General features: G+C 51.4%; 1 protein-coding gene across 4 annotated transcripts in view; it reads right to left on the minus strand.

The window, feature by feature from the left end:
- Positions 1-17,592, minus strand: part of kmt2a (lysine (K)-specific methyltransferase 2A) — a 61,995-nt gene that overhangs the window by 9,161 nt on the left and 35,242 nt on the right. For 3 of the 4 annotated variants that reach the window (XM_088619834.1, XM_088619833.1, XM_088619832.1), the window contains exons 13-30: positions 17,185-17,305; positions 16,645-16,758; positions 15,643-15,827; positions 14,829-15,002; positions 14,341-14,451; positions 13,690-13,763; positions 12,164-12,360; positions 11,501-11,607; positions 11,084-11,221; positions 10,546-10,704; positions 9,620-9,737; positions 8,861-8,939; positions 8,403-8,563; positions 7,761-7,922; positions 2,816-7,565; positions 2,160-2,216; positions 1,431-1,513; positions 1,069-1,215 (exon numbers count right to left, since the gene is read on the minus strand). In XM_088619834.1, coding sequence (XP_088475960.1) covers positions 1,069-1,215; positions 1,431-1,513; positions 2,160-2,216; positions 2,816-7,565; positions 7,761-7,922; positions 8,403-8,563; positions 8,861-8,939; positions 9,620-9,737; positions 10,546-10,704; positions 11,084-11,221; positions 11,501-11,607; positions 12,164-12,360; positions 13,690-13,763; positions 14,341-14,451; positions 14,829-15,002; positions 15,643-15,827; positions 16,645-16,758; positions 17,185-17,305 — 6,937 coding nt within the window. The remainder of the gene's footprint in view (positions 1-1,068; positions 1,216-1,430; positions 1,514-2,159; positions 2,217-2,815; positions 7,566-7,760; positions 7,923-8,402; positions 8,564-8,860; positions 8,940-9,619; positions 9,738-10,545; positions 10,705-11,083; positions 11,222-11,500; positions 11,608-12,163; positions 12,361-13,689; positions 13,764-14,340; positions 14,452-14,828; positions 15,003-15,642; positions 15,828-16,644; positions 16,759-17,184; positions 17,306-17,592) is intronic. The other variant, XM_088619835.1, reaches the window with a different exon arrangement.

Raw genomic sequence — 17,592 nt, forward strand, 5'->3', positions numbered from 1 at the left:
CATCAAGATCCACATATAAAGCACCCTCCACCTCCTGTACTGACTCTATGGCTTCTGTTTTTAGGGTTTTCTCAGTTATATACAATCATAATGCACCACTGAACAATATAAGAAACAAACAGAATGTTAAAAAATAAAACCACACAAAGCACTTGTAAAATCTTATTATTATTACTGTTATTATTTTAATAACCGGAACCATCAATAACCTTTTTAATCATGCAAAGCCTAATCAAGACCTTATTATTCCTTAATAAGAATACTGTGTACAATGTTAGTGACCACAGTGCACAATGATCCTGATGCTCTGGAATCAGTCTAGTGAACAGCAACCTGGTACATTCCTGGGTTTAAGGAAATGTCAGACGTTGACAGGCTAAAAGATTTGAATCCTTTTGTCTTGATGTATGAAGACAACGAGGGGACCTGATATAGGTATTCATAATCCTCAAGGACACTGACTAGATGGACGTATTCAGAATAAACAGGAAAAACAAGAACCAAAGAACACAACTAGTACTACAAGGCATATTTAAAACTGAGAACAGGACACTTCTTTATGTAAAGGCTACCCAGGTGTACTGTCTCAGAAGGCATCTTTCAAGAACAAGCTGGATCAGATTCTCAGATCAATAAGTTACTACTAATTATGCCTCTGGTCTTCTCGTTTCTAACCTTTGTTATGCTCTTGTGCTCTTTTTCTTTTTTCTATTTTATTGAGCAGTGTTCAGAAATCTCTCTTTAAAAAAAGCATGTGCAACAGCAATGTCATCAGCACCAACAAACAAAACAAAACCTCAGAGAACATTAACAGGAGCTGTAAGCTGCTGTGATTTAATTAAGACAAATTGAAAAAGGCATCTCCATCAAAACCTGAAGTACAGCAATTTAAAGCAGATTAATTAAACCATTAAAGGCTTCTGATTTAATGTAACGCAAATGTGTGTTCACTGTGTCTGAGTGCCATCTGTAGGATAACAGGCCAAAAAAGAAGGCTTAATGATAAAAAGCATGAACTCAGGAGATGAGGAGGTCCGACACTGGACAAAATAAGGGGTCAGAGGTCACCTTCAATGCTCTCCGAGCGGATCTGGAAGCCGTCGTCGCTGCAGATCTCAAACATCAGCCCTTTCTTCGGCTTCCTGTCGGCCGGCCTGTCCTTCTGCTGCTGCTCCTGCCCCTTCTGCTGCGCCCCCACAGCCCGGGGCTCCCCGACTGACGTGGCGCGGGGCAGAGACGAGAGCGAAAGATTAGCCAGGTATCCCTTTTTTATTACACTCCGAGCACTCGGACTACTCACAAATCACTTTGCGGTTGCTACAGATGTAGTCTTTCGATCAGGAAGAGGAGCAAGGACTGAAGAAAACTCCTGCAGCCATGCAAGCATTTCCTGATCTACCGTGTGCACGGCCAGCGCGGGCGCAGCTCACCTGTGGCCTTGGGTTTCTCCTCGGGGGTCTCCAGAGCGCTGGTGCCCTGGGCAGGAAGTGCCATGGTCCCATCAGGAGCCTCACTGCAAGCACACAACCCCAGCAGGCAGTGAGACACAGACAGAGACCACAGGCTCCTCAAAAACACCTGCTAACTGCCACAGCCAAGGGCTGGTCAACACTGCTCGTGTGGTGTGATGGATCAATGGAACAACCACGCTCAGGGCTGCCCATCGTTTGATCAGTGGAGCCATTGTGCAGTTCATGACAGAAATCCCTTACAGACATTTCTAGTGGTATGCCACGGCAACACTGCACAGCGAAATTCTGGGAAAGCAAGGAGAAACCATAGGAAAAACTGCTATGGCAGAGTCAAATGCACGAATAGCGTGGTAAACCTTCACCAGGCATGTCACAAGCTACCGTATATCTTTACCACTGCCACTCGCCTCCCTCCCAGCTCCAAAACAAAACCATTATCAGTGTCGTCACGGTGAAGTGCGAACATGCACATTCTTACTCCACAAACACAATTTAACACAAGCGAAATGAGCAACAGGACTTCTCAGCAAGAGAGCTGTTTCAGCTGAACATCCTGATGCATTGTGTCTTTAATGGAAAGGGTGAGGGGAAACAGCAGGTTAGAAAGACGGAACTTTTACTGGGACAGCTCAGTCAGAATGTGAAACCTGGGAGACGATTCCCAGACCCACACTATGCAGGACTCACCCCTTCCTCGCCTCCCTCTCAATATCCATAGGTTCAGGAGAGACAGGACCTCTAGCCCTAGAAACACACACAATTACAAGTCTTTAGATTTCAGTCATATGGATATATTTCCACAAGTAGCTAAACCACATGCTTAACAAACTGCTTGTATTATGGAAGACAAGTGGAATAGAGAAACTGGTTTAAGACCCACATGGAACATGATACAGTTGCAAAGCTTGATGGCAGCTTCCCACTGAGTCGAGAGAAGATGCATCTTCAGGAAACCTCAAACTGCAGTTACACGGGTGGAGAAACCGATATGATCTGGGTCTAATGTGATCGAACTATCAACGATTAAATCTGGGTGTAATGTGTATTCTGACTTTTTGCTGAGCGAGAGGTGTAAAATGAGCCATCATCTATTTTTCACGCTCTCCTGCAGCACCGTCTTATTTGACATACTGCAATCTCCACAATCTTCACAGCTAGCCACCTAATCCCTCCCCCATGACAGAAGTGTGTGAAACATTTCTCACCAACGGCACTGCAGGCCCACAGGTGTCCAGCAAGTCACCGGAACAACGGGATCCCAACCCTGACCAGCTAATCCCAACCCGACCCCAGTGGTACTATGCCGGTTGTGCTTTGCCGCTTGGACAAACTCCCCCTCTTACCCTGGAGCGGAGGCATCTCGGCTGCCGGCGTTGGCCGCCCCCTGCTTTTCCCGAGGGCTATCCACGTGCATCGGCTTGTGCTTCTTCCCACTGCCTTTATCCGGGCTGGGCTGCGTCCGCTTCACCTTGACCTTCCCCTTCCCGGTGGCCTCGCTGGCCGCAGCAGTTAGTGCTGCAGCTGCCGCTGATGCTGCTGCTCCCGCTCCCAAGTTCGCCGTCTTGTGCGCCTGTTGCTGGTCCGAGGCCCGCGAAAGCGGAGTCGCCCTCGAGCTCTGCGCCGAGGTGCCCAACGTCCGCACCCTTTCCGGCGCCGCAGTGCTGGGCGCTAGCGGCGTGGGGGCTGATATGTTGGCGCTTGTGCCGTGGTCGAGCGCTTGAGGTTTGTCGGCCAGCAGCGGAGTCACTGGGTAGTGCTGCAGGTGGTAGCCGCCTTCCTGGTCGGCCGGCTGGGTGACGGGCATGCTGATGGCCTGAGGGGAAGGCAGTACGCAGATGCTGCTGGTGTTGGGAGTCGGAACTGGGCCGCTTAGCTGGGAAATCATACCAGGCCCAGGCTGCAGCACCATCTGCTGCTCAGGGAGGCCCAGACTCTGCTGTGTGGCTTTGAGGATTAGGTTGCTGATGGATCCTGTGATGTCTGCTGGTCCCAGGAGCCCTGGGGTGCTAAGGGATACCGATCCTGGTCCCAGGAGGTTGCCAGGCCCACTGGTTGGCATAGAAACAACATTCAGCACAGGCTGGTTGGGATTCAGACCAGACATTGTGCAGGGTACCAGGTGTGTGGAAGACTCATGCCCAAGGATGCCTGGTTGTCCAGCCTGGGCAACCATACCCTGGGGCAACAGAGGTGCCTGCTCAAAGTACACTGCGCTCACCTCGGATTTGGGGCGCTTGATGATGTTGGGAACTGTCCGGTGAGACGTAGCTGCTGCTGCTGTAGCCAGAGTGCCAAGCTCCACCAGCCTGGACTGCCCCTGTATTCCTGCAGGAATCTGGGAAGGTGAGAAGTTGATGAGGGTCATGTTGGGCGCAACCTCCGAGGGGGCTAACGTTGGTTGGGTCCCCGAGCGTGCTAGCTTCTTGGTCTTGCGTGGCTGGAGCCGGGAAATGGGGCGCTTCTTGCCATGGCCTGAAGCAGGTGCAACAGAGGAGGGAGAGCTAGATGTAGAGCTGGAGATGATGGAAGAGGCCACAGCAGCCAGCTCGGGTCGGTGACCAGCCTCAGAGACAAGCATCTGGGGGTCCTGGGAATGCTGAACCCCAATGCGAAGGCTGGAAGTGGTACTGGGAATTCCAGTTGGGAAGCTTGCCTGTGTTGCACCAGCAAAAGCATGGATCTGGGGGTGATGGGGCATGGGAACCAAACCTTTACCAGCAGTAGGGAAAATGGACTGAGACGTGGATATTCCAGGGTTCAAACTTGGTGCTAGCGCCAATCCTCCAGTCATTGACGCCAAGACTGAGGAGCTGGTGTCCATGACGCCAGCAGTTGTGCTGACTGATGGCGCGATCTGTATCTCTTGAGTGACCCCATTGGGGAGAGTCTGAAAGACATAGAGGGGCTGCATGTGCTGGTTAACCACAATCAGTTTCTCTGTGCCAGGCTTGAGATGGGTGGCAGTGGTCTGAACGGCGGTGCTTGCTACCTGGGTCGGGCCAGGACTCTCTGCAGTGGCAGGCATGTACTTCTGCCCTTGCAGTGGGATGGTAGGCGAACTGGGAAGTCCAGGTGTACCAGAACTTCTGGCTAAATCGCTGCTAGGCTCCACAACCTGACCAATTGGTGGACTGGTCATACGGTCTCCTTCTAGACGGGTGGGGATGAAATGCTCAGGGGTCATGTGGCCTTCTGTGACTTGTGACTCCCCGCTACCTGCTCCCCCTTGCTGGGTCTCACTGGAAGCACTGGTGGCCCCTCGCGATTTGTCACCACCTTTCTCAACCTCCTCTGAAGGCAGAGACAGGATGGAGCGCTCTGGGGGCTCAGGAATCAGGGCACTGTGGTTCTGGTTGGCCACCGAGGGGCTGCGTGTGGTCAGCACAGAGAGGTCAGAGGGCAGCTCCAGTGGGAGGTCATATTGCTCTTCCCCAGGAATGGAAGCATTTACTCCGCTCTCTACGGGCTCAGTGCTGGGCAGCTGCTGGGAGAAGTCCTCAAACAGTCCGATGTCCTTGCCCCGGTTGCCATCGAGCCCGAAGCCCTCATCCAGAGACAGAAGCTCAGAGGAAGAGGTCTCAGGTTGCTGTCCAAGAGCCTGCATGGAGGGCGTGTTGAGCACAAACTCCATGATGTCGGAGGGAAGGATATTGCCACAGTCGTCGCTGTTGGTGTTGTCCGAGTCAGATTTCAACAGCTCTGTGTTGAGGGTGAGCTGAGCCTCCAGGGGATCCTGCCCCTGTGATTTCACGCTACTCAGGGGAAGGCAGTTTTCCAGCTTGTTTCCATCCTTCAGGCTCTTTCTGGTGTCTCGACTGTTGCTGACACCACCATTATTCCCAGCTCCTCCACCACGGTTTTCAGCTTCTTTGCCAGTGCCCGAATCCTCACATGACCCCATATCCAGCTTCTCTCCCCGGCTATCTTTGCTCTTTCTCTTGCCAGTGCTCTGAGTGGTCTTGCCCGATGTGGAGGAGGTAGCAGCAGTGCTAGTGGCGTTCACGCTGGTGTCACTTTCTGAGCCATCATCTACGCCGTCCAGCTGGCCAATCTGTGGGCGGCCCAAGTGGTCCATTGCTCTACCTCCTCCTTCTTCCCCTATCCGGTCCTCTTCTCCCGACTCCTCCTTGAGGAAGCCATGGAGCTGGGAGTCCCTTCCGAGGCACTGCTCTATCCCTCCTTCAGGGGTCAGCCCACGACCCGGGTTGATAATAGTGTGAGTGAAATTGTAGTAATAAGCGTCCTCGTCGCTGCCCTGGCCCACGACCCCCTCCTCGTCCTCTCCGCTCTCGCCCGAGGAGGAAGTCGTCATGTCATCCGCCCCGTCCACCTGCCCTTCCGCTGCTCGCTTGCTGCCCCCGCCTCCTGACCGCTTCTTTCCCGAAGAGGAGTCCCCGCTGCTGTAAAAGGGAATGTCTTCTTCACCGTAGGAGCGAACGCCGTAGAAGGGCGTCAGGCCAAAAAACATGTTGGACCGCGCGCGGGCGCTGCGCCGAGGGTAACGCCGCTTCACCGAACCAGCACTGTCGCTGTCGTCCTCGTGCTGTTTGACTCCACAGCTGCTGTCGCCACTGCCGTCTTGAAGGGCGTGCTCAGCAGCGCCTTCTGGGCTGTCCTTCTGAAAAACCCCATCGTCCCCAGCACTGTGCTGGGCACCAAGGAGATGCGCCACTCCCTCGTCCTGCGGGTGCTGGGCTTCCAGTTCCGAGCCCTTCGAGCTCACGCAGGGCGGAGAAAACAGGAGGCTCCGCGACGATTTCTTGTGAGAGCCCAGGGGAGTAGAGGACGTGGAGGTTGATGTGGTCGTGGTAGAGGAACTGCTGACGGTTTTAGTCCCATTAGGGTCCATTTTCAAGGGCGTAAGTGTCACCTTGACTGTGCGTTTTTTCTGGGACACCGATGCCTCTTTCCCTGATGTTTCTGTGTGAGCTTGTGAAGCTCTGAACCCTTTTTCTGAGCCACACTTGTGCTGCGTCCCCCCAGGGGCGCTCGTGCTGCTGGTCTTCTTCTCTGAACCAGGAAATCTCTCTTTACACTTCAGAGATTTCTCTCCCACCGGACTCTCAAAATTCTCAGGGTCCAGCTTCCCAGAGCCTTTGGCATTGCTACTCACAGACTCCATGACAGAGGGGTCTGAGGTTTGCGTGGTACTGTTCTGGGAAGTCTTCTCCTTCTCCTTCGTCGTTTCCTTGCACCCCACTGCTTTCACTTTGGAACGTTTATCTTTGGGGTTGGGAATCCCGTGGCTGGCCCCCAGGGGTGGGGCTGCCAGCAAGCTGCGCTTTACGGTGTCCTCTGCTGGCCTTGGTCCCGATGACCACGCGGTCTTTACCGCGGGCAGTGCGCTGGGCATTGGTAGCTGCTCGCGGGGCTTCTTCACCCCACCTTTGTGATGCAGAAGAGGAAGAGGAGGCGGGGGAGGGGGAGGAGTAGAGCCAGGTTTTGGAAGGTCTTTGGAGGACACCGCAGCCGTAGAATTTCCATCTTTCACTGGCTCGCTGCTGTTGGCATCCTTTGGTAGCGCAGCCGAATGGTGCCTGGACGCCAGGCTAAGCCCAGCTGAAGGAGCCGTGTCTTTGGTGCTGCCTTGCTTCCCCTTTTCGGTCTTTGAGCTGCTGTTGCTTCTCCTGTGGCTGGTGAGGACAGCCGTCGCCACCGGAGGGGACACCTGGCTCTCTCTGGCCAGCGACGGTAGTTCTGCGCCACTTGTGGAATTCTGTCCTGCTGACTTGCCCACGCCGTCCCTGCCGCCCTCTGCCTTCCTCTCCTGGGTGCCGCTCCCGTTCTTCCGGGAGGCCCCAGGGCTGGTGCTCCCGGACTCCCGAGCGTGACCACCCCCTCCACCACCACTCCGGCTCTCCGCATCCCAGCTTCCGGGCTCGCGGGGGGTGGAGGAGAGGGAGGGGGCGGAGGAGAACCCCCCCGACCTCCCCAGCGGCCCCCCACCCCGCGAAGGGGAGGTGACCCGCTGTTTGGGCTGCTGCGGGGAGATGGAGGAGGTGCTGTGGCGCCGGGACCCGATGCTCCGAAGGCCGGAATTGAGCAAGGGGTCGCCCACGGTCACTATCTCGTGGGTTGTGGGAGAGGGGTCCCCTAGAAAACAACAAGACATGAGACGGATTTGAATGGACTTCATCAATGTGGATTCTTTACATTATTAAATCTTTAAATTATTAAAGGATTGTGCATTTCAAACCGTATAGTTTTCCTACAATGACAATTTTTCAGATTGTCAGATGTTATCAATTGCTACTCAACAGACAATGAATGCCTACAAGGTGCAGTTACCTGCCGAAGGAAGAGGCCTGGAGCTGGGAGATCTGTGACAAGGGGGGTAGCTGGGGTGCCTGTTGCGGGTGGCTGCCTGTGGCTTTTGGGGTGACGGGAGAGGCTTTTTGTCGGTTGGGCGCGCAGGTGCCATGGAGCCGGGGAGTGGGCACATCTCAACGTCTGTGCAAAAGAAAGACAGCATCTCACCACCTTGCCCTTCGAGCTCCACCTCGTCTAGGGCCAAACCCATGTAAAAGATGAGTTTTCTGTTCAACTCAAGCATCAATCAATTCAAAGGCAACAAAAAATGAATATTGCGAACAAAATAAGAATTGGGCCACGCATACTTAGATTAGCCTTAGGACTGAAGTGGACTCATGAACACACTGCTCCAATTTGGGTGGGATGTACCAAACTGAACAGTGAACCACAATGTGAAGCAACGCCCCACACTCTGAGCAATGACACATGAGCACAGTGGCCTACAGGATAACCTGACCATCACACCGTATTTCTCAGAGAGATTAACCCACCGAGGCCAACAAGGAACCTCTGAAAGTGGTACAACAGAACCTGTCAACACAGTGCGTCTTTCAAAAGCACATCCATTCTTCCCTGCGGTCGAACGGTGTTGTGACCTGGTTGTGACCAGGCTCTTACCTGTGACCCGGGGGGGGCTGTGGGCGATGGTCCGATTCTCCTCCCGTTCCACTGTGCTGTCCACATCGGCCTCCACCACCGGTGGGTGACATACCAGGATCTTGCAGGTGTACACGCAGCGCTTGCGGGCGTCCAGGGTGCTCCAGTACACTCGCGAACACCTGTCAGGACAGCGAGACGGCGACGTTCAGGGATCTGAGATTCCGTCATTCAGAGCAGAGGGCCTATTCTGCAGCAGCATGTCTGTGCAGGAACTGCTGTCAGACTGTTTCTGGTTTCTGCATTATTCACGGTTGGGTTTTCCACCTGCAGCTAAGCTTTTTATAAAGCAAGTCTTCATTGTGAGGATGAAACTTTGCACGCATACCTTTGGGAAATAGAGGGGTATATGCAAAGCCCAGCCCTCCTCAAAAATAATTTGTTAACTAGACCAAGCATCTCCGAAGGCTGGAACTTACTGATAGCCAATGGGGAAGAGCTTGCGTTCACAGTCAGAGAGTTCGGTCAGGATCCCCAGGCAGTCAACAGTCATGGAGCCTTTGTAGAAACACGAGACATATGGTTATACAGTTCACTCCATCAAACTCTTTTTCTGTAGTGCCCTAGTCGGACCATCACACTCCAAGAGATTAACCCACTGACACCAGAGGGGGTCTGTGACACTGACAGCTAACCTGTCAACACAGAAAATTATTAAATAGCATCCTCCCTCTATCTATCCAATGCTGATCAGAGGGTGCAGAGCAGAACTATACACCCAATGGAATGCCAACACACTCAAGCACAAATGGATAATTCAGAAACGCTAGGTAATCTAGCCAGCTTTGGAAAGTGGGCTTGTTGTTTAAGCATCCCACAGGAAGGCAGAAAAAACAAGCAACTTATCCAACCAGCCCTATCCAGAATCGAGCAGCATTAAAATCCAGTGCTCATGTGGAGCCCTTCAGAAGCACAATGAATGAAAAACCCAAGATCAGACGCATTCTATTTTAAAAACAACTTCTTTGAGGAAACAAAACAAATATATTAGCAACCAAAAACACAGTACACCACAGGGTGTACTGAAAAGCAAGTACTACATTAGATTGACCTCTTACGGGTCCGGTACTAAACTACACTGAGGAAATTTGGCTTTGTAATATATCTGATAAAAGGAAGCTGACATCTAGCCGAGGCACAGTGACCTATCTCAGCTTGCCAGACAAACACAGACATACCAATCATCAAGTGAATGTTCTCTGGTTCCAAGCCATTAAGAAACTTCCTCCGGAGGCTGATCCCTTCGAAATCCACCAGGATCCGCCGCGTGACCTCGAACCCTGTCTCCGAAACCACCTGCAAGAGCCGAAAACAGGCAATCACAAGACATTTGGCACCGGCAGTGATCCAATAACGATGCTTACAGAGAAAGGGGGAGTGTTATCACTAAAATACACTTGAATGTACAGTCTACAGGGGACACCAAATGTTGCATACTTTTAGAAATTTGGAATTGACCTTCGCCAGGAGGAAGCAGTTCGAAAATGGATGGATGGATATTTCTGCCTGTGACTCCTCTAGGGGGAGAACGAGCACCAGCAGACACGCACACCAGCAAGAGCCACAGTGCCTTACAGGTGAGCTGGTTTCCACTTGACAAGCAGCGGTGCTCTCGGCTATCACTGCAAGCCTAAGAGCACCCCACAGGTCTCGGGAGACGTGGTTTCAAGGGAAATAGAGGAGAATCTGACCAACGACTGCCCACATTACCCAGGCAGCACTCTGACAAGTGTGTGCCAGTTTCCTCTTGGGTAACCCTTGTCTGAGCTGGCTGAGCTGACCCAGGTTCGAACCAGAGGACTATTCCCTGGTTACATCACTTGGGGATCCCCAACTTTGCGTTGGCTTTATGCAAACCTTTGTAAGTTTGGTTTAAAGGAGACTAAAGATTTATAAACCACTGCCACAGCTACAGGTGTCTTAAATTGTGGGGAAAACCCTGCATAGTGAAGACTCTGAAAGGCCTGTAATAAACCATACAACTAGGTAGTCAACTGCATTGATGTAGTAAAACCCTGATAAGGTGCTGAGAGAGATTCTGTACAGGAGTTCCCAGCGTCCTGAAAGAACTGTAAAACCATGTCCGGTCACAAGAACCCCTTACCTCGCCCTTTATGAGATCACGGTGCCTCTGGCAGTACACCTTCTTGTCCTCCAGGAAGACGCAGTGCCGCAGGCGGGCACACATGAAGTGGTAGTTACTGGTGCAGGAGGTCAGGCAGCAGCCCACTGTGGCCCCAGGTCTCTGGCAGTGCTCACAGCGCTGGCAGGGTGGAACAGGATAGCCATGAGCCCGGAATTCACAGAGGTTGACAGAATGGCTTGAAACGCTATTCACAGACTTGAGTACAGTACAGTTCACATACAGTGAAAGGAAACCATAAAAGAATGGTTTATCAACAGCTGACAACTCTCAGCTCTGGAAGTGAAGAGGAAACCTGCTTACAGCAGGCTTGATGTCTGTGGGCTCAAGCTTCCCACCAGACAAATTTCTCACTGCATGCTTAAAGAATTGGAAATGATAACCATTTCACAGCTGATTTCCATAAGGAAAACCAGGTGCCGTGTCTTCATCCACACGCCCAAACTGGCAAGAAATTGGATCCCAAAAAGCTCTCAACTGCCCCCTGCCCAGCTCGTACCAGCTGTTTTCCCCGGATGACAGCCATGTGGACATTCTTCAGTGAGCCATCGTCATCCTCAAACACCTCCGCCGACCACAGCGCACAGTTGACGTGGGTCCATTCGTTCTGTCCAATGTACAGCAATCTCCCACCATCCTGAAAACAAAAAACAGCACCCGTCAGCAGGCTTTGTCCAGAAAGGACACAGGGCAATCAAAATAGTCACTCCCATTCCAGTATACAGTATATACAACCAGTCTACAGTATATATACTTCCAGCATACAGTATATACAGCTCCTTTTTTTAGCATATATTTGTATGTCCTCTTCAACCATCAACTGTGGCTTAAAACCGGGCATTATGACATTAAAGGCTGATGATGCTATGCAGTCAGTGAGGCGGTGGTGCCGTCTGTGGGCAACAGCAACACTCACATTGGTGTTGTCGTCGCCGTACTTCAGACACAGGACGCACTGCCTGTTGTCGCTCACCCCCGGCGGGGGGGCGAGTTCGGGGCTGTCCTCTCGACTGAGGTCCGCACCTGACAGGAAAAACACAGAGACGTCAGCCTGTTCTGGAACAGACACAATACCACACTCGAAGTGCACGCTTCTCCAACGCCTGCTCCGGCGCCAGGCCCCACGCTTTCCCAGACCTTCCCAGAGTCAATCCAACCTGACCCCACCCCCCCCAAAAAACTGCTTTTTTGCCATTACAAGTAAAGGGCTTTGAGTGGAGTGTCCAGAAAAGCGCTATATAAGGGTAAGAAATTATTATTATTATTAGTTTCGAAGGCATGCTGTGTACAGTACAGCATTCCCAAGGTCCAAGGTAGGAAAACATAGTAAAGGCATGGTATAGCCATACAAATGCTGGTAAAAGCCTGAATTGTACTATGGTAAACTTAACACAACAAGTTTTCCAAAGGGAACCTTTGCTCCAAGGTGTTGACCTGTTGAGCCGGCATTAAACCCTACACCAGCAAAAACATGCCCTCCCTTGCACACACTCAGAGTCTCTCGTCTTCTACAGTGTAACAGCGGCACAATATCCTTCCTTGCTCTGTTAAATTTTCCCTCTTCTTTGGGTGTTCTCACCACGAATAGGCGGGGGAGGCGGGGGTGGTGTGGGCGCGGGGGAGTCGGGGTCTCCGGGCCCTTTGGCGCGGGGCGCAGGGATGATCTTCTTCATGGGCGGTGGCTGCTCGGCTCGGGCGATGTCCTCCCGCTCCTGCCACTGTGCGTAATTGTGGTCGAGAGAGGGGGGCAGCACTGCGTTGGGGAGCAACCCACTACTGCAGGGAGAGAGAGAAGAAGAGATGGGGAAGCACAGCCCATTAGAATACACTGCTGGTCCGGCAGATTACAGGTTAGCCTTTCTGCACAGGAAACGAACAGCTAACACCTTCAGGCAACGTTACGGCCACGCTACATCGCTGTACAAACAGCTTGCCAACTTCAGATTCTTCAGTTAAGCTCCATAAAACAACTGTATATATCATAATCGGTAAGAAAAAACGTTTTTAGTTTATATTTATCCTAAACGTCAAACAGCTAGGTTTTGAAGAAGCCCAAAAACCACAATACACACATCAAGGCTTGCATATTGTAAATTACTCAAAACATGACCCAAAACTGGAATATGTCTCTTATTCCTTTGTAATTGGAACTGGGTGGCCCTCTTTCTGTCTGGAATCAGACAGAAAGAGCTATTTACTTTCATTCTACCTTGACCTTAAATTAGTACACTTAATATTAAAAATGTCAACAAGGTGACCTTTGTGTTTTTCCCCACCTGTCCTCTATGTAAGCTAATACTCAACAGAACATTCAGTGTCCCCAAAAGCAATCGGCACTGTTCTGCAGGAAAACAGCTACCTCTGTGCACAGGTGCAGACAGGAAGGGCACCGTGCAGTCCCTGGAGGCTCTGAGTCTCAGCCCTGGGGTAGCAACCACTGAGCAACAGACCACACAACACGCCCCACTCCCACTGCTCTTCAGCACGGGCAGCAGTGTTCTGCCAACGGACAGCTCCAGTCCTTGAAGGACTGCAGAGAACTCTGGTTTTCATTCCGCCTCTGATCGTGATGACTTACCAAGCAGGACACTCATTTGAGACAGACAACAAACGAACAGACAAAGCGCAAAATCTTCTTGCACTTCTCATCTTGTATTAGTCTTGCAGGGTATTTGTAAACTTTGAATAGACTGTGACCTCTAAATCCCATTCCAGAAGTCATTTGCTGAGGGACCGAGGAGTCAAAAAAATGAAACGGACCCCAAACCAGACTTCAACAAAGACCATGAGCTCTTCTCTTCATTCTATAGAGATAATCAGATGTTTAATCAGCATGTCTTTTGGGGTGCAAAACGGCACTTCCTTAATGCACAGAGCTGCTGCTATTTGAAGTACAGTGACTACATCAACGTTGTAGAAGGTGCCGCGCTGGGAACGAGAGACGGCTCGTTTAATTAACGAACGATCGAGTAATGAAATGAGAGACTCGCCACAGGCTTTTCTTCTGGTCTCATTTGGAATTTCCCATGCCTATGGAATCCTCACAGCAGAACTTGCGGTGATGCCTCCAGAGCTCTCTGCCATGACAACAAAGATCATACTCACTTTGAGGAGATCTTGTTCGGCTCCCAGAACCGGGACTCCTTCACCTTGAACCAGGGGAACACCCTCTCCATTTGCTGAAACACAACACAGCCAAGGTCACTTAAAACGTCAACAAAGAAGCAAGAGACCTGAGTCGGCTTTATAAGAGGACATATGAGAGACTTTCAGAGCAGAAGAGAGTGGGCATTATCTTTCACATCACGCTTGCTATTTTCTACCACAGAAAGCATTTTTAATAACTACATAAGAGCCGGAAATTAACAGCCAATGTTGGTCTCTTTTATTCACACAACACAAAATACCAGGCATCCTCCCCTCCCTCTAGGTTCAACAGCAGCAAGATTTCAACAGCAGATAAAGTGCTTACAGGATAATGGGCTTCTCAAAGACGTCTTGCATAAACTGGACAATGGACAATGAGCAAATTCTGCAGGGTTTTGAAGATAAGAGAAAGCAGTTGACCACACAATCCCTTTTTTTTCCAAGCCACACTACTTTCTGAGACTGCCTGGCTGCAATAAGTAGTAAGTAAGTAAGCAGTAAGTAAGGCCCATCCCTAAATGTCAGCAAAAGATGACTGATGAAAAACAGTGACGTGAGATTTGCCACTGAAGGCCAGGTGTCACTTTTCAGACCAGACTCTCCACTCACCCGGATGAAGAAGCACTTGACCATGCTGTTGGCCTTCTTGTTTTCTGGCTGACCCCCATCTGAGTTTATGGCCGTCTGAATTATCTTCACAATGTCGTCGCTGAACTCCAGCTGGAAGCACACGCCCAGACAGACAGGAGAGCTTTATCTCTGGACTCCCGGTTCGCCCGCATGCACGCCACACAGAAGACAAATTTATCTGCCCCAGGTGCTCCGGCCTATTCGTGGAAACACTCACACTCCAGCCTGTGGCTGAGGTGGCCTGTGTGGTTGTAAACTAAGAATGATTCATTTTTGCATAATGACTGGTATGACTGCAGGGACAAAACATATGTGAATTATTTTTTTTTAAAACAGGGAACGTCACGGACACCTAACAGGAGAAGGACAGAAGAAAAGGGAGAAAGGACCCAGAGAAAGCTGTGCTAGAGTCTCCTGCTCTCTGGCCTTTGTCAGTAGTGTCTGGGTGTCTGAAAGCAGAGACTCACCACAGCGTTGTACCGGCCCGTTTCCATCTTCCTCTTGACAGACTCCAGGTCCGGGGGCGAGTCGTTGGGGGGGGACACCTCAGTGAGGACGGGCGGGTCGGGTCCCTCCGGAGAGCTGCGGGATGGGAGGCTCTCCTCCGGCTCGGGGTTCAACTCTGGGGGCTTCATCACTGGCTGCAGGGGAGCAACCAGGGGTCAGGGTGGGCGGTCAGAAAAGGGCCACAACAGAGGTCAAGGGGAGGGAGGGTAGGAGAGCCCAGAATGCGAGTGTGCTGGGATGTTCCAAAAGTTTCTTTAAATCCAAAAGAGGCTATGCGCATTGATTCTGCTGGAAAGCGCTGCGTATTGTGGTTAGTGGAGGGGCTGGGGGAGGGGCACCGGGTGTGTTTGTGAACGCATGAATCCTTTTCCGTTTTTTCTACTTAATCATCGATCAAGAAGATGCCACTCAGTTCACCCGTTTTCTCAGCTTCCCAGCTGGGTTTGGGCTCAGAACAACATAACTATGGTTCACCTCACTAATCCAAGTGCTTTAAATCATGGTAAAAAAGCACAGTTGGTCAGAATATTATCCGGGAAATGCAGGTTGAGCTATGCGTCCCAGTCTGGGGCACGTAACTGGCCGACTGTAACTGGGATTCCCTAAATGGACAACTGGTTGACCACAGTCCACGCAGGACTGGGATTAGCCGGCCAAAGTCATGTCAGCCCCTGGCACATCCGTGACTCCGGGGCCTTTCCTAGAGTGAGACGCGCGGCTAGGTGGCTGGCAGGAGGAGCTTGCGCGGCCCCCCCCCCCCCCGGGAGGACTGACCTGACGGTAGCGCAGCAGGTGCGTGGAGGTGCGGGAGTTGAGCAGCGCGGTGAGGACCTGCCGCACCGAACCCTGCAGCTCCTTCTCCAGCGCGGTCCTCCACTCCGCCGGGTGGCGCTCCGTGCAGTTGATGCAGGTGTAGGCGATGCTCTCCGGGAGGTTCGACAGCATCTCGTACATCTCATCTGCAACAAACACAGGGGGCGTGAATGAGGGGCGTCCACGTGAACAAATGGACCTCCAATCTCCAGTTTGCCGTTTTTTCCTCTCCTAACATTGGGTCTCTGCTGCCAAACGGATTTCTTCTGCACATTGGGGAGCTTTCCTCCTCCTTCCGCTACACAGCTCCTGCAGAAGCCTGCTGTGAGAGGAGAAAGTCACAAGCTCATACTAACTCCGCATGAGTCTGAGTCATCGTTCAGGAAATTCTGAAGTGGCTGCCTGCTCGTTAGCCACGATTCTTTCGCAGGCAATCAGCAGTGCTCCCCATTTATACAGCAACCTTATCCGCTCTTACTGGTCAGAAAGCTCCATATTGTAACTGACTCAATGGGCATCATCAAGAATTACCAGACTGTAATTTCAGACTGTGTGGCTCGTTATTTGCAGCCCAGCACTAAAGACTGAAGAAAACCCTCACTTGAAGAAGGCTCCACAGCCGAAACGTTATGTTTTTCTCTTCCTTTCAGCATGGAATAAACTTTTATCTGTAGTTTTGCGGCCAATGTTTGCTGACACAGCTACCTCCTCAAACTCCTAAAGACAGCATGGTCAAGCTTCCATTATTTCACAGAGAGGCTGAAAACAAAGCTACATCTCTCCCCATATTCTGTATACGTCTGGGTAGTGTGGGACATGCACAGTCTGCTCCCTTCACCATATTAATCAAGGCATGACAATTATATTTCAGACCCTACTTGTGACTTACATGGAGCAACATACATTACTAGACTGGTCAGCCAGCAACGGTCAGTCACACACCGACCACAGTCAGCCCATTACCTGTGAGATTCTCGCACTTGGCGTGAACCCAGCGGTCACATTTCCCACACTGCATCATCTTGCTTTCGTAGTCGTCGTCGTCGTAGCACTTGTCGCACACTGGGCAGAAATTACCTGCGGACACGAGTGGGGAAAAATACCACGTTCAGATTCCGATGTGCTGCGGCGTGACAGGAAGAATGTCACCCTGGCCCAAACTGAGCCGCATGGTGTGCTGCCATCATGACCTCCACCTCACTGTGTTCACCCGGTGTCCAGTCCAAATTTCCCCCTGGCCTTTACCAATCATGGCCTCTTAACAATCCTCATCTATGAGTTGGCTTCATCACTTCATCATCCTCCCCACTGAGAGCCAATGTGTGTTGAGCATACTGGAGCACTCTGGCTGCCATCGCATCATCCCGGTAGGGGTGACACATTGGTGGTGGTGGTGGGATTCCCCATTACCTGTATAACGTTGAGTGGATTGTCCAGAAATGAGCTATATAAAAGTGTAAGGAGTTAGTATTAGTAGTAGTAAACTATGGCTGCCTGGCTCACCTTTTGCAAAGAGTTTGGCACAGTCGTGACACAGGGAGAAGTCGTGGGACCACTGGGCGTCCCAGGACTTGCCGGGGGTGGTGGAGCCGCAGCTCTTGCAGCGGACACACTTGGTGCAGATCTGCAGGACAGAACAGAAGGCACGCGGCGGGGCGTTAATGCAAAGGCCCCCAGAGACACAACCAGAGCTCAGACATAACCCAGGTTCCTAGTGTACGTTCAGACATTTCTTAAAGTTCCCAGCTAATCAAGAGCTAAAGAATCTCCCCTTTGGGAGCTTCTATGTCTTTTACCTAAGACATTTTTTTTGCAAGACAAAAAAAACAACATTTCCTGACAAGTTCCAGTTCTCTTACAGAACTGCGGATGTGTTCTGTTCATGCAAGTCAATGCAGCCGTCACTGTCAC

This window comes from Lepisosteus platostomus, chromosome 25 (genome assembly GCF_059453375.1).
Source record: "Lepisosteus platostomus isolate fLepPlt1 chromosome 25, fLepPlt1.hap1, whole genome shotgun sequence".
NCBI lineage: Eukaryota > Metazoa > Chordata > Actinopteri > Semionotiformes > Lepisosteidae > Lepisosteus > Lepisosteus platostomus.